This window comes from Drosophila innubila, chromosome X (genome assembly GCF_004354385.1).
Source record: "Drosophila innubila isolate TH190305 chromosome X, UK_Dinn_1.0, whole genome shotgun sequence".
Taxonomy (NCBI): Eukaryota; Metazoa; Arthropoda; class Insecta; order Diptera; family Drosophilidae; genus Drosophila; species Drosophila innubila.
This window is the reverse complement of record NC_047626.1, coordinates 9,742,291-9,759,374: the sequence shown is the minus strand read 5'-3', so window position 1 is coordinate 9,759,374 and position 17,084 is coordinate 9,742,291. Positions and strand designations below refer to the sequence as shown.

At 33.5% G+C, this 17,084-nt stretch overlaps 1 protein-coding gene across 1 annotated transcript; it reads right to left on the bottom strand.

The window, feature by feature from the left end:
* Window positions 1-1,316: 1,316 nt before the first annotated feature.
* On the bottom strand, window positions 1,317-2,013 carry LOC117793431. Its single transcript, XM_034633743.1, has 2 exons — window positions 1,936-2,013; window positions 1,317-1,882 (listed from the first exon to the last, which is right to left on the bottom strand). The coding sequence occupies exons 1-2, from the start codon at window positions 1,945-1,947 to the stop codon at window positions 1,532-1,534; spliced, it is 363 nt and encodes a 120-aa protein (XP_034489634.1). The 5' UTR covers window positions 1,948-2,013; the 3' UTR covers window positions 1,317-1,531.
* Window positions 2,014-17,084: the final 15,071 nt, after the last annotated feature.

The window sequence follows — 17,084 nt, the reverse complement described above, 5'->3', positions numbered from 1 at the left end:
AAAATAATTACATTTTACGTGTTCCTATTAATCTTGCTGAGTTTTTAGTTTTAGTTTTAGTTGTTGCCCACTAATTCACTTTTTGTTTTCAGTCTCTCACTTCCCCACCCCCTCCCCTCCCCTCTTCCTTTGCTGGCCCCCTTTGAATTCAATTTTCTTGTTTTCAGTTTACAGCTTGCTTTTTACTTTCGACTTTATGCTCGAAACTGACCGAACAAATCGCTTTGCTTAGTCCTTAGTCCTTTGTGGACACACAAATGCACACTCTTGGGTTAAAGGTTCAGTAAATCCGTTCAGAAAATGAAGAGTATAATTTAGGAAAATTTGTAGCAGACAATTTGAATGTCAAAGATATAAATATGCCACTAATCAAATATAAAATTGTAGCTAAAGTAACTCAAGAGAACTCTTTAGAGTTATCAAAATAAAACATACAAATGGTTGCAGAAGCTTTTTACTCTACATAATATCAGTTGCTATGATTTATACTAATAACAGAAAAAAATAAAATTAATTGTTATTTAATACGATAGACAATTTTTTTTGTGGTAATTCATGTTTTTCACTGTCGAACTTTTTTACAAAATTCTCACACAGAACAACTTTTTAAATTTTTAAATATAACCATTTTTTAATATTAATACAAATTACTTAACAATTATTAAATGTTCAACTAGGTCAGAAATTAATGAATGTCATAAGATAAATAATTTATATTTGCATATATAATTTATTTTGTTTCTCACCTATTCAAAAATGACAGCCAGAAAGTATAACTCGTAATATTTGGATTACGACCTGCTTTGTTATCCATTTAGTTCACGAATAGTTTTAGTTTATTGCCAAAAAATAAACAGACGAGCTAAGCATTGAGTTCAGGAGAGAAAGGGGCAGCTGCCCCTTTTGGGGGCAATATGCGGTGAGCTGAGGGGCGTGGCATGTTGTGTTGTGGCATGGTTGTTGCTTGCAACTAATTATGCTTTATAGCATTCGGTAGTTTGCTCTTTTGTCACTTGGCAACATCATAAGCCGCTTAACCCACTAAAGCCACAAACACACACACACACACACACACGCACACATAGACAGAATAGCACACATACAAATACGATCTCACAGACACACGTAAATCTAATTAAAGTTAAGGGAACATGCTTCAAAATTAATTTCCGTAATTCTGCACTTGAGTGGGGCGTTTATTCATGTTGTGGTGCTTTCTTTTTTACTTTTCTTTTTTATTTTTTTAAACAGGAAGCGAAAAAGCTTTACTTGTATGTATGTGTATATACAAGAAGGGAGAGAAAAAATACATGAGCTGGGATTTACGGTCAATTATATTGCAGTTTGAGACAGATAATTGAATTACTTAAATAAATAAACACAACGAAACATTACTTAAATACAACATTTTCTACAGTTTCCAATTCACTACAATATGGTTATATTAAGAGTTGTTATATGAGATATATTAGAAATCTTTGCTGAGTTTCTATAAGGGCTTTAACTTAATATCACAGATTTCTAGCACCTCCTAAACGTTAGTGCATTTCTCCAACATTTCCTTTAGATATTCTTCAGCCTGTCGATCAATCTCCAGATCTGCTTCATCCTCGCAATAGATATTCTTGAAGGCGTCCAGATCGGATTCGAGTATCTCCAACTTACGCATTACCTTATTCAGGCGATCCTGAAAGGGAGTCCAGTTGTTGGCTTGTTGTGGCCGATAGATGTATGTGTATAGGTAATGAATAATCTCGGGATTCTTTCTCCTGCATTCTTCGCACATGCGGAACTCCATGCACTGTCCACTAAACTCATGTGGTGGAAATGCCATTTGGCACTCGGTGCACAGCAGAACGTAGCTATTATGCACAAAAAGATACTACAGAGTGTGTATAAGTCGAGTTCAGCTGCAGTTTAATACGCAATACTCACATAATCATCCATTTTCAATTCTTTTTCAATCTGCAGTCTGAATTTCCTATTGACTTTTTGTCACCTTCAGAGTTTTTGTTTTGCTTTTTGAAAGAGCAACTCTATTTGACAGTGTTAGCAACACACTCCTTTTGTTGTCATTCCTTTGGTATCGATAACTGTAGTCTTAACAAACTATCGAAACTGTTTTCATTTGCTGAGCGTAGTTAAAGCGTAGATGTCAACATATAATAATAACCCATATAAAAACAAACTTAATAGACCCCTATACTTCTTTAAATACAGGGTCTAATAAAGGCCACGAATAAGTATAAAGAATTTGACAAAAGTTTTAGATAGTGAGTAGTCAATACAATAACAATCTGGGTACGCCAAGTAAAAAGTGTTTCGTTTTCCAACACTGTTTGACAGTTGTTTCGGTGGCCTGTAAAAATATTCACTTGTTGAACGGCATAACAGTCAAAAATATAAGTGAAATACTAAAGTATATATTTTGTTGTTTTGAATAAATATAAATATGAATACTTTTATTTATCTATAAGTCGTAATTCATTTAATGATTCTATTCGAAACACAACTGTAAAATATTAATGATAAATTTCGCCTGATATTCTACTACTAATATTTAGTTCAGAAAGCCCAACATTTTTAACTTCAACTAGAAAAACTAAATAAAACAATATACCCTTGAACTAATTTTTTAAGTAACGTTTATAAAAAACAATAGAAAGAAACAATAATTTCATTATTTTAGTGAGGATTTATAGTTAGATGTTTTAAAAAGTTTATTGTGAAGTGAAGGCTTAAAAGTAAGTAGAGTTGTGATTAATTGAAAAACTAAATCGATTTCAGCCATGAAAAATTGAAGTGTTGATTAAGGATTCTTGAGCCAAGCAAATTTATCCCAATTTTAATCTGTCTCGGTAACATAAAAATATCTTTCGCAAGTTTTTTTTATGATGAACAAATTTAACATTAAATAAATTGCAGTTTGATAAAGAGCATCACCAAAAAAATTGCTTTAAAAAAATACAATGTTGATGGATAATTTTTGTTCATTTAATTTCGTTTCTAATTCTGTTATTATCTTTATGCCATTTCATTTCTTATCCATTGCATTCTACTCTTTGTTTAGTGCACTTTCAACACGAACTTTGGTCTTACTTCGCGTTTGGCAACACTGAAGTTTAACAATATGTACTTCAACGCGTTTTACAGCACTTTTTTCTTCTTACTTTTGAATTGCCAACCATCGCTGTAACAGCAAATTTCTCAATTATTCGAACACGGTCACACACACTTTTCCATAACAAAATTGACAAAGGCTGAGATGCGGATAAAAGTATGGAGAGATGTGGGAGAGGAAGGGAGGGAGGGAGGTAGAGGGAATGTGTGTGTCTCTTTGGTTTCCCAATGGCCGCCGTCATTTGACTGTTCAGCGGCTGAAGCATTCGGGGAATGCATTCAAAATGTGACTCCTCTCCGCAACGTTTTCAATTTAGTTTTTGTGGAAGAGAAGAAGAGAAGGAGTCAGCTAACACCTGGTATGCAGCGAGAGCGAGAGAGAGAGAGGGAGATGGGGTATATAGGTATAGGTATAGGGATTGGGATCGCTGTCTGGCATTGAGTCAACTTGTGCCTTGTGCCTTGGTCCATTGGTGGCGCCACTCAATTCAAATGAATCCCCGTTTGGCTTCCACTTGACAATGGCTGTACACACACACACACACACACACACACACACACTCCTTCTAAGTGTGTGTGCGAGTCAGTGAACTTAATTTGGTCACACACAATTGATTCTTTTTGCACACACACACACATTCACAGTTAGCTGTTATTGTTGTGCGCAGGCAGAGTTGGAGGCATCAACCAGCAGCCGCAGTTGCAACAGTGGCAACAACATCAGTCGAGTTGCTGCCACGTGAAGCTGACGACGTTTTGTTACCTTGTGCAAGACTCGTTTTGTAATTTGTGGCTGAAACAATGCAATTAAGTTGACATTAAGTGAAGTTCTCTACAGTCAACCCAGCTCCCCCCCCCCCTCACTCCATCTAACTACCCCCTCGTGTTGCCTGTAGCAGGTGGCAGCTGCTGGCATTGCTGCAGTTGCAGCTCCATTTCCATTTGGCCAGGTCTTGCCACATTTCATCACCGCAGGACCATTTCTATTGTCTGACTTTTCCGAGTGTATGTGCCGAATGTGTATGTGTGTATGTGTGAATGTGTGTGTGTGTGTGTGTGCAAAGGTAATGACATCAAAGAGGTCATTCCTGTGGCCAATTTGACATACAACATCTCCAGTTGCATGCAACAATTCAAGTTGCCTTTCGCTTGACATCAATTTGAAAGCCTCTTCAGCAAAATGCATATAAAGTACATTAAATCAAATAAAAGAGACCGCAACTATTCGGTTCGTTATTCAACAAAATAATAATAATAAATAATATATAAACTTTCAAGATGTTCATTTAAAAATTATATATTTTAATATATATGTACACAGAGAAAAGATAGCCGTAATATAATTAAGTTCGAGTGAGTTCGAATCAAGTATTTTCTATACTTAAAATAAATACTTGATATAAGTACGAATTTCTAAAAATAAGTACAATAATTCTTTCAACAAGTTTTTTTTTTTTTTTTTTTTTGTTTTTTTGAAAAAACATTCTTAATATAAAAACAAAAAATCTTGATTCAAGTAAAACTCCCAAATTACTAGATATGAGTACGAAAATTCTTAAAATAAGACCGATATTCAGGGTCGACTCACAGATCAAGCTCGTCAAATCTTGAATTAAGTACATTAATTCTTACTTAATTTTTGCGTTCGCTTGCTTAGGATTCTCAACTGGTTCTTGACACGATTATGATTTAGGTTTGCAATATACTTAAATCAAGTATACTGTTCATATTTTAACATATTTTTGTACTCAGTTTTAGAATATTAAGAACTTGGATCAAGTTTGAAATGTACTTAAATCAAGTACGCTTTAAAGTTATTTTAAGTTTTAAAATACTAAAACACTAAAATTTCGTTCTTAAAATATCGTACTTGAATTAAGTGAGAAATCAAGTTCGAAAAGTGGCGTCTTAAGTACGAAATACTTGATTTTTTCCCTCTGTGTATGTTCAAAATTTTTATTTTTAAATTTAGGCTTTTGACAAAAATTATGTCAATAATCTCTGGTATCGACTGTCTTTTGTTGACTTGCAATAAATAGATATTCGTATTAAGCTGATAGATATTCGTATAATTAAAGCATACTATACATATACATAGTAGGCTTTAATTATACAAATATCTATCAGCTTAACATATAATTATGTTACTATATATTTTACTACACAATTATTTTTCGTATAACTTTTTAAATTTATGACAGTTAAGGAGCTTTAGAGAAACTACTTCTTCGAGTCGGAATCGTCGCGGAAATGTAAAACTGTTGATGAGGCTGCTTAAGATGTTGTTGCATGCAGCTGTTGCACAGTGGCAAGCGAGGGGCAAGTGCAACAAGCTGTTGCTGAACTGCTTGACAGTTTTGATTTGAAGACTAAGCTTGAGATAATGTCTCAGTTGAAGAGATAAAATCAACATAATACTTAATAAGTAGTAAGAAAGCATCAGTGATAAACGGGAAGATACCATGTAAAGTTATAAATTTTTATAGAATAGAAAAAAAATTAGCTGTCTTATTTTAATGTGTATTGCAGAGTAATTAAGAGCAATTTGTAGAGAAAGTTAGCAAGAAGCTAAATAAAAATCTGGTTAATTTATTTATAGTATTCTTAGACGTAACGAATTTAGCTGCTCAACTTAAAAATACCTTGTATAGCATTATTATAATATTTATTATTAACAGTCAGTCTTTAATGAGTTCTATTTTCCCCCATAATTAGGTATTTCCCAGCTTGGTTTTGTCTTTTGATGAGCTGCATTTTGCGTGCCTTTCTTTTATTTTTTGTTTTTCTCGAGTTATGAGTTATTTGACAGCGTTGAATGCATTTAGTCATCACCCGCATTTTTGGTGGCAACATCGCCTCAAGCGTTTTGATGGTGACCAAGGCACATTCCCTACCCCCTTATTACTCAACCCTCTTTCCCCGTTTTCCGCTTGCAATTCAAAAACTTGGGCAAGTTGTGAGCTTGGCTCAAAAACATTCCATACTCTCATACCGGGCATAGCCTGACACAAAGATAATGCTGCGGATAGCAGAAAAGATTGTGAATTGTTAACCATACACATAGAATAGCACACACACACACACACACACACATATGCACTTGCATACCGTTTGTCGGAAGGAGGAAGGAGCAAGAAGAACGAAGAAGAGTGAAGCGGAAGAAGGCGCGGCTGGAAGAATGTTTCTTCGCATATATTAGAGATGCGCAAGGACCAGGATAATTGTCGGCTTTTTACAATTTAGAATTCGTTTGGCCCCAAAAAAATCGCACGGCGAAAGAAAACTTAATTTTTTGATCTACTGCCCTTGATAATTGATTGAAAAAAATATTCTAAAATTTATATTCCATTTTTTTCATTATTATTTTTTATTTTATAAATAGACTTGGCTGTTGTTACTTATCAAGCATATACACTGATAAAAAAAATGTTCTTAAATCAAGATTTTGGTCTCAGAACTAAGATTTTTGGTCTAAAAAATGCGTAGAGAACATAAAATTCTTACATTAAGAGAACACTTCTTGATTTTGAGAACATTTAAAATATTACCAAGTTCTTATTTTAAGATTAAATATTCTTAATTAATTAATTAAAAAAAAAAAAAAAAAAAAAAAAAAAAAATTAGTACCTACTTAAACTTCCCTAACAATTTAAGACTTTTATTCTTATATTAAGATTTAAAGATTTTTTAGATTAATAATCTTAGTTTTAGTAATTTGGTCTTAAAATAATCTTATTTTAAGAACAAAATATTTAAGATGAAGGTTCTTGATTTTAGAAGTTGGTTTTTTTTTTCAGTGTATATACTTTAAGCGTTCTGGCACGCCTCCCTTTGCTCGTAACATATATTGGTACAAAATCATTATACTCATGATTTATAAAAATGATTTATGAAAATAAAAATGTATTCTTTATTTGACAAATCTAAATTTTCGATTGATTTAAAAATATATAAAACTATTCAAAAAATTATTTTTTTGTTTTCAAGCTCTTTTTTTTAATTTTAAGTTATTCTTAGCTAGGTTGTTATTTTAATTATTATTAAAAATTTATTTTGTCATTTATCCTATAAATTGTTTTTAATACAATTATATGTTTTACTCCTTGAAATTTGAGTATAAGTATTCTCGTCGTGTATCTGAAAACTTGTAACGGATCGTAGGGCCGAAAAATCCAACGCGCGCTCATCTCTAGTATGTGGGTCTCTCTTACTCTCTCACTCTCTTTCTCCTCTAACTCTCGCACACACGCGAGCTTTTTACAGTAGGCGTGGCAGGTTGGGCGTGAAAGGGGTGGAGGGGGCGAGGTAGTTGGTTGAGGGCAGCATGTGACAAAAGCAGCTGCCTTTTGTTTAAATAACGCGCCCTTGGCCCACCTCCAGTCGGTGTATATGTGTGTGTGTGTGCGTGTCTAGATATGTGTTCTCTGTGTGTTTGTGTTTGTGTGTATGTGTGTGTGTGTGTGTGTGTGTGTGTGTGGGGGCTAAAGCATTCAAATAATTAAACTCATCAAGTTGCCTTATGAGCATTTCACGCTCCCGCTTCTCCTTGCAACTCTTCTCCTCTATTCCCACCACCTTTCTCTTTCCCTGCTGCTGCTGCGCTTAGTCTAATCTTCTTTGTTTTCTTTTTAGCACAAAGCCGTGCGCCGAGTGCCGAGTGCCGAGCTCTGTGCCGTGTCCTCTTGCTATGTTAGCTAGGACAGAAGGGCGACCACAGCAAGGAATACACCCGACAGTGCGGCAATGGGGAAAGGGAATGCAGGGAGGGAGGTGGATTCTTACATGAGCTGTGGGCACGCATAATCCTTGATCTTTTGTTAGTTGTTTGCTCAACTTTCTGCTGCTGCCTCCGCCTCCGCCTCCGCTGCTCTTCCTCTTTCACCTCAATTCTCGAGTCTCTGTTTGTTTGTCAGCTTCGGCTGCTATCTCTCTAAATTATTAATTAAAGTATTTAACAAATATGCAAAAGTTTGCCCTGAGCTGCATGAGCCACATCAACATCCCACTCCAACCACCCGCCTTATGCCACATGCCCCAATCCCCATCCCTCATGCCTGCCACATGCCACATGCGTCACGCCTATCGGCGAGCGCTTTTGTTGCGCCCTCAGTAAGTTCATTCTGCAGCAAATTTGTCGACTAGTTAATAATGTGCCCAACACACACTTTCTCCATCTCTCACTGACTCTCCTTCTCCTTCTCTTTCTCTTCTTATCTCCCTTTCCCTGTTCTGTCCTCGACTCTTGCATCTTTTTGATGTTTCATTGCCGCATCAAAGACATTTTGTCAAATAGTTTACTCCCATTGGCGATGTCACTCGTGACACGATACCCAAATACGATACTTTCTTAGCAATTAACTTCAGCACTTAAATATTATCGACTCCTATTCTGGAGTCCTTTAATAAGCTATGTTTAACTTAATGATAGCTATTTGCAAAAAATCTTCTTGGTGATTTTTTTTTAAATAATTTTTTTTTTATTTATAATACCATCAAAGTTCTATAAATACTAGTATATCAAAGTACAAACACAATTAAGATATATTCTTGGAAAAAAAATTGTAAGCAATATCAATATCTTACGAATACATTCAAAGAAACAGTTTTTATTTTGTTTCAAATTAAATAAAGAAAATAAAATAATATTAGTTTTTTTAATTGAACCAAGGTTCCAATCAAACCTTGGTTCTGAATTCGTAGAGCCTCGTAGAACCGGTTCGGTTCGGGGTTTTAAGCAGCCTGAACCGGATCTTTAACCGAACCCTTGAAATAATTAACTTTGCGAACCCGAACCTAAACCGAACCGCTTTCTAAGATAAAAGGTTCGGTACAAAAAAAAATTTTTTTACATAAACTTTATGGTTTTCAAATATTACGCAATTATTTGAGACTTCGGACTAAAATAAATCATATTTAAGTCTTTAAATAAATTTAATTTATCATCAAAATTTGATTTCTTTAAAAAAAAAATTTAGTTAATTCAAAATGTAGAGAAAAATGTATAACAATAAAAATATTTGTTTTGTATAAATGTGAACCAAGGCTCGAACCCAAACCTTGGGTTCAGGGGGTATATAAAACAAATTGCGAACCGAACCGATGTCTTGCTTTATGGCTCGAACCGCCGAACCGAACCTTTAACAAAGTTTTGGAGGTTTGCAGCCTAGGGTATAGTTAACCTAGGTGGTCGCAATGTAAGCCTGCTTGGTAGGAAATGTTATTTCCTAAATGTGTCATTCTGTCAGGGATATAGGCTTAGTTTAATATGAGCATAAAGTAAATACTCAAAGGACTCGCCACTATCGATTGACCATACGAGGATGTCATGCTATACTTTTTACATTCGTCTTACAGCTACAGAATAAGTCGCTGCTTTTTTTATTTTGTTTTTTTTGTTTTGGGAGGAGTAACGTCTTGGCCACGCCCCTTGCGCTAGTTGGTGGGCGTCACTTGAGTTGACTTACTTAGCAGGTTGACTTACCATTTGGTGACTGCGGCTTTTGCCTTATTTAAGTTTCATAGAATCACCTAGCCAAGGCAGAGAAAGCTTTCTCTTCTTCCTCACTTGATGAATGTGCTAAGCGGGGAAGTAGATAGAGAAGGAGAAGGGTAAGGGCATGGGAAAGGAGGACTTACAGCATGGAAATCCTTTTTGCGTAAATCCTCAACTACATTTGACCGCATCCACGCACATTTACGTAAGCTGATTACGCGCCGAGTCCTGCTCACTGTCCGCTGCCCATTAGCACCCACTGTACGCCACACTCACTGTCTCAACGGGTGTGTGTGCGAGTGTGTGTATGTTGTGACTCTTTAAAAGTGTACTTTGCGCATTGATAATGCAGTCAGTGCTCATTAGAGAAGCGAAAAAGACACTGCATCAAAAAGAAGTCCCTACTCAACGGAAAGGGGACGCTACTGTAGCACAGTGCTGCTCATAAATATTTGCACAGGCGCCCAAACGAAATGACAGCTTTGGAATGTCAAGTGTATGTGCACACTTTGAATTACATGCAACAACAACTGGAGAGGAACTGCTAAAGTGGAGAACTGCATTTTTAACATATTCCACGCATGGTTAGTGGGTTGCTGCTTTTTGTGGTGCATGCGGTGGTTGCGGTGGTTGTGGTGGTTACTTTACCGGTTGGTTTTTCGCCTCCATTGCGGCTGCTGTCAAAATATGTAAACGTTGCCGAGGCTGCTGCGCTGGCACTTAAACAAAACGAGACGAGTCATCATCATGATGAAACAGATGATGAAAATAATAATGCAATGATTGCAATGATAATCGTGATAATGTTGAAACTGATGCCTGGCTTTTTAATTCAAATGTGTAGCAGATCAGAGCAACCTCTGCATGCCGAGTCATTAAAATGATTATGAAGATGATGAAAATAGTAATGAAATCAATTAAAAAGTATTTTAATGATAATCGTGATGATGTTGAGACTGATGACTGGCTTTTTTAATCAAATGTTTAGCAGATCAGAGTAACCTCTGCATGTCGAGTCATTAAAATTATTATGAAAATGATGAAAATAGTGATGAAAATCATAAAAAGTATTCTAATGATAATCGTGATGATGTTGAGACTGATGCTGTCTTTTTAATTCAAATGTGTAGCAGATCAGAGCAACCTCTGCATGTCGAGTCATCAAAATGATGATGAAGATGATGAAAATAGTGATGAAAATCATAAAAAAGTAATCTAATGATAAGCGTGATAATGCTTAGATTGACGCCTGGCTCTTAAATTCAAACATGAAGCAGATCAAAATAACTGCTTTAAAATAATAATAAATATGATGAAAATTACAATGATGTTTGCAATGATAAACTGGATGATTATAAGATTGATTCTCAGCTCTTTAATTAAAATACAATGTATAGCTGACAAGCCCGAATCCGAGCGGTTAACAAAATATTGATGAAAATCCTAATGAATGTAGTAATGATTATCGTGAATAGGGTAAAATTAATGACTGACTCTTCAATATAAATGCAGATCAAATCGATTAACTTCCACCTGTCAGGATATCAAAACGATGATCAAGATGATGCAAATTATATAAGATATTTCAATGATAATCGTGATGATTCCTGGCGCTTTAATTTAATAGACAAATCATAATAATGATGATAAAGTTTATCATAAAAAATACTGAAAACAATGATGCGCATTGTGATGAAGATGGTAATGATAATCGTAAAGATGTTAAAACTGATGCCGCTTTAATTCAAATGCAAAGCAGAGTGAACAACCTCGACCCGTCGTCGAGTCGCATCTTCAGTCGCATTTCACAGCTGATTTTTGTAGGGGATGACAGGGGTGTATGTAGGTGTAGCCGAGGGTACTTCTAGGACAACCCTCCAGTTTTGGCGAGTGCTCAACGCTTCATGATAAATAATGCAGCAGCCTGGCAGCCTCTGTGTTGCCCCGGCCATGGTCAGGTCGAGGGGAGAGCTTTACAGCAGTTTTCTTCTGCTGTCGCTGTCGCTGTCAGTCGGCTCAGACTTTACCTGGTAACGCCGCCCTCCCTTTTACTGCCACGCCTACATTTTCAAGCGCTCTGTTGACACATAGTTTGTAGTTGGCAAACGCAGAGCAACAACAACTGTGTTGATCTGAAGATGCCTTGTATAAATTTGAATATTTAACATTAACAACAACAGGAAAAACATCATATTTCAATCCCAGCTAGAATTGCAGTCAACATACACTGAGAGAAATTTGCTACTCAGTCAACGCTAGAAACGTTCAGGTGAATTTAAAATAAGTAATATTAAGAAAATGTTGAATGATGAACAAAAACTTCAGAAAGAAATGGAATTTCTATAATCTAAACAAAATCATATATAGTATTTAATGGTTTTAGATTATTGACCATGCATCAGAGAGACCTGTAAGCCATTAAAGTTTTCATGATTTATATGAAATATCCTTCAATTTATGTTCAAGTTTAATATTTAACTAACTTGATTTTCATCTGGAAAATCAAGTAAAAAGAAACACATATGTTTGCTTGACATTTAGCTTTATATTCATTTATTTAATTATTTTTATTTTTAATTAATTCATTAGTTTTTATTTATTCTTAGACCCTTGATATCCTCAGAAGTGTGTGTGGTTTATTTTTATATTTTGTATAATTCAACTTAATACGCTTAAAATATGTTTTTATTAATTATTACATATACATAGATAATCGTTATTATTATTATTATGTCCGCTTGCTGTAATGTAATGCCATTTATAATTGTTCGTATCTCGATCGACTACATATACACATATATATAGTTTATATATGCTTAGGTTTTATGATCTGATCTGCCTATGCCAAAAATACATTTGGCAGTATATTCTGTCGAGTATTTTTAATTTTTTTTTTTTTCTCCTTTTGCTTCTCATTTCAGCTTATATCGGGTTTACGAGGGATTATTTTGGTTTTTTTTTTCTAGGTTTACAAAAAAAAATTTTTTGTTTTGTTTCATTACTTTTAGTAGAATTTGTCCTACAGTATTTTTTTTTTTTTTTTTGGTTTTGCTTTTAATGTTTATTTACTATTTTTTGTTGTGAAATACATGGTTGATATACTACAAACTTTAAGTTTTTTCTTTTGTTTTTTTGTGTGGTTTCTTGTTCTTTTTTTTATCTAGTAAATATAATTTGTTCTGCTTCTTCTCCATATTTATTTTCAATAATAATAACTGTTCTGTCGCATTCGTCTGGCTTGTTTTACTTTACTTTATTTGGTATATTATTTAGTATTATTTATTATATCTCATAAATTCATGTTGTTGCTAAATTTTGTTTTTTCTTCTGCATTCTTCTGTTGTAGTTGTCGCTGTGAGAATAGCTATCTGTCTCTGTCTGTTTATGTGGGTGCTAGTGTGTGTGTGTGTGTGTGTGTGTGTGTGTGTGTGTGTGTATGTATTTCAGTTTAATTGTTTTAATGTTAATTTATCTCAATTGTTTCCCTGTTTTTTTATTTGCTAAGTATTTTTTCATTATTTTGTTTTTGTTTCATTTTTTTGCTTGACATTGCCTTTTTACTTGACGGCGCATCTAACATAAATATACTAAAATACCATTTTATATACATGTACACATTTTTTGTTTCTGCTTCTTCCATTTAAGCCATTTTATGCTTTGCTCTAAGTAATTTTATTTTCATTTTTATCGTGTGCCATTTTTGTTTGCTCTCATTATCATTTTGGCTTCTTATGTGAGTTACTTCTCTCTTTCTTTGCAGTATTTTTTATTAGTATTTTGTTGCTTTTGAAGCAATTTATTTTTGTGATTTTTTTTTAATGCTTGCCAAATTCTAATAGGTAACTGACTCCTGCTCTTTATTTGTGTTTTTCTTTTTGTTTTTTGTCAAATTGGTTGGTAGTTTATGTCGTTTGCCAATAAACAAAAGAAAAAAAAAAAAAAAATACAGTTCACACACATTTATTATATATATTTGTATAAATACTAAGTATATACCATTCAAATACCAATTGGTTGCATATCATATCATAGTTTTTGTTTTATTATTATTGTATTTATTATGCATATAAATGTAGCTCTATTCGGTATTTTTTTTTTCTTCTGTTTTTCTTTATATTACATTTAAGTATTTTTAGGCGCGAGCGACGAGAAAAGCCACACAAAAAAAAGACAATACAATTATATGGTGCTATATATATGTTTGCGTTATACAACACTAGTTTACCGTTCAGTTGTAGCCTTAAGAAATATTTACACAAAATTCTAACAGTGGGGCTGTCCACTTGCCAAGCCATTGACTACAAACTAGTATTTGAATTATGTTATTTTAGTTTCTTCTCGTGTTTCTCATATTTTTGTTTCTTTTCTTTTTTTTTTTTAGGTGTATTTTATGCCCCCGCACGCCCCACATAGAAAGCAGAAAGCTTTTGATATAACGCTTATGTATGCAATGTTGCTGTAGTATGTGTATGTATGTGTGGCGCACACACACGACCCCTACACAAATACGTGGTAAGTACATACATACTTGTACAAATACATATACATATACATATATACTTAGCTAACTAGCAGTTGCTTAGGTCGGGTGCGGTGTTTGCCAAGTTCTATGTTCATTAAAAACTAGTGTAAACAAAAAGATTTATCCTTATCGCTTACGTAATCGTTATCAATATCGTTACTGCTATCGCTTATCGCTATCGTTAATCGGTCTCATTAATATTTACGCCAATTGCCATGCATTCTTCTGTCTCTTGTTTTTGGCCACATTTTCATCTAAAAAATTTGATTTTCTTTTTCCTTTTGTTGCAACTAATTCAGCAATTTGTAGGCCAAATCTATTTTATTATATCATATTATTTATTGTATCACTTAAGCGCTAATAAACCCCTCAAAAAAAAAAAAAAAAAAACCAGAAAAATCTGTTATTTATTCAGTATTATTCTAAGCTTAAATAGTTTTATATATGCAATAAATTCGATAAGCACCAATTTATTAAATTATAATTTTAATTCAAACAATTGCCAAATCGAAAAATATTCAAAACTCAAGTGTGTGTGTGTGTGTGTGTTTATTTGTGTAAGCATGCAATTGGACGGAAAATGAAACAGCTGCATGTGAATGTGAGTGTGTGAATCGCAAACGAATCATTCGTAAATAAACTCAATTCGACGAGTTCAATTTGCTGCGAAACATCTGCTTCTTCTTCTATGTTTTCTTCTTGTAATACTGTCATAATTGTTGTTGTTTTTGTTTGTTGTAATTTAGTTTATTTATTGATTTTTCATTTCTTTTGCTCGTTTATTTATTTGTGTAATGCAATCTGCGTTTATTTGTTTATCCAAAAGAAGCGCAAATAATTCTTACAAATAATAACAAAACATTTTACAATTTATAGTTTTACAATTTAATAATAGAATTATGCTTTAATTTAATAATTGATAATTAATAATTATAATAATTAGCTTAAATTTATTAAAAAAAAAAGTTCTATATATATATATATATTTAAAATTTGTTTCCCTCCCTTGAAAGCAATAAATAAATTTTAAATCAAATGCAGTTTATATAATTTTTAAGAGCTAAAAATTTATGTTGCATGTTGCTATTGTTGTTGTCGTTATGTTGCCGCATTCGCCGCAATTTCACAGAATATTTCACAGAATTTTCTGGGAAATAGCCGCGTGATTTGCAAGTCGTAATGTGCCTAATAACTTGTATGTTATATGTTGAACTATTTAACCATGGCCTTTTTAATTGGCAGCATCGTTTTACGGTTTACAAGTGTTACGGTTTACAGTTACAGTTACAGTTACATTTATGGCGCATATTTAATTAGTTTACTTTTGTTGTTGCTTTTCTCTATTAATGTTTAATAATATGTAATTGTTTTTATTTTTGTTTTGTTCATATAAAGTTGGCTATATAGCATGAGCATGTATGTATGTATATCTAACTTCTCTCGCTCTCTCTCTATCCCTCTCTCTCTCTCTCTCTCTCTCCTGCTCTTCGTCTGTTGCTGCTTGTTTTGGTCGAAACTTGGCAATAATTAGCTACAGCTACAGTTTGACGACCCCTAAAACTATGCTTCATTTTTTTATTTTCTTATTTACAGTTATTATAGTTACGTCATACACATGCGTGTATATATACCCAGTATATATATATATATATACATATACTGTATACCCAATTTACCATGTTTGCCTTTTCATGTCTGCGCCTCAGCTTATGCTACAATTTCTTGCGATGAGCTCAACTGCATCTGTGTCTGTATGTGTGTGTGAATGTGCATTTTTTGTATGTTTTTGTGTTTTATTTAAAACTATGCCAGTCTCAAAAAGCTCGAGTACCATGAATAATCCAGGAAAAGAAAGTATTTTTTTATATTTCTAATTTTTTATACCCCTGCTGTGTTTAATTTGATACTTCCCCAAAAACTTAATATGTGCATATTTAGTGTGTATTAAATTCTAAAATTAGTAATACGCAATCAAGAATCAATCAATGAACTAAATTTGTATCTGTATTAAATTAATCGAACTATTTAAAATAATATAATGGTTGCCATAGGATTGATGTAGTAATAATACGTATGTTATACAAGGGCTACAAGGATATTTTAACCTTCGAAAAGCCGAGTTTAGCTTTACTTGCATCTGCTTTTTGTAGTTTTTTTTTACTGCTCTACATGATGCCTATGTGTGTGTGTATATACGTATATATATATATATATATATATATATATATATATCTAATACACACATACGTGTATATCTGTGTAAATAGTTATAGGTTTATACTCACATCTAGAGTTTTTGGGCTTTGATTTATCATTTTTGGGGGTTTGATCGATGGTTTTATAACTAACGTTCGACTAACGCTCTACACTGATGTATATATATATATATATTTATATACTTTATCGTTCAGACACACAGATACAGATACAGAAATATAGAGTTAGACACACATGTGTATGACTGAATGAAGCAGTAGCCTTTTTCTTCAGTTTTCCTTGCTTGCTTTCACTTTCTCAAATTTCGAGCTAAACTATGTATTATAATAATATTATAATTATTATAATATCTTTATATATATATGCATTTGCTCTGTCGCATCTAGTTACTAACGTTTTAAAAAAAAAACTTGTTTAGCTTGACTTAAAAATGAATTCGATTAACATTTACTTGTGGTAGGCCCTATTATTTAATATTATTTAGTACAGTTGTTCGCCTTCCTTCCTCTCTCTCTCTCTCTGTCTGTCTGTCTCTCTCTCTCTGTCTTTCTCTGTCCCTCTTTCGTTCTTTCTTTCTATTTAACCAGCTGCATCTGTTTCTGTTTCTATTTCTGTTCCTGTCTCTGCGGGGGGCTATAATACTCGGTAATTACTGATAATTTATAAATAGTTTTTAATTATATATATATATATATATACTATATATTATGTATATTTAGTGGGTTTTTCTTG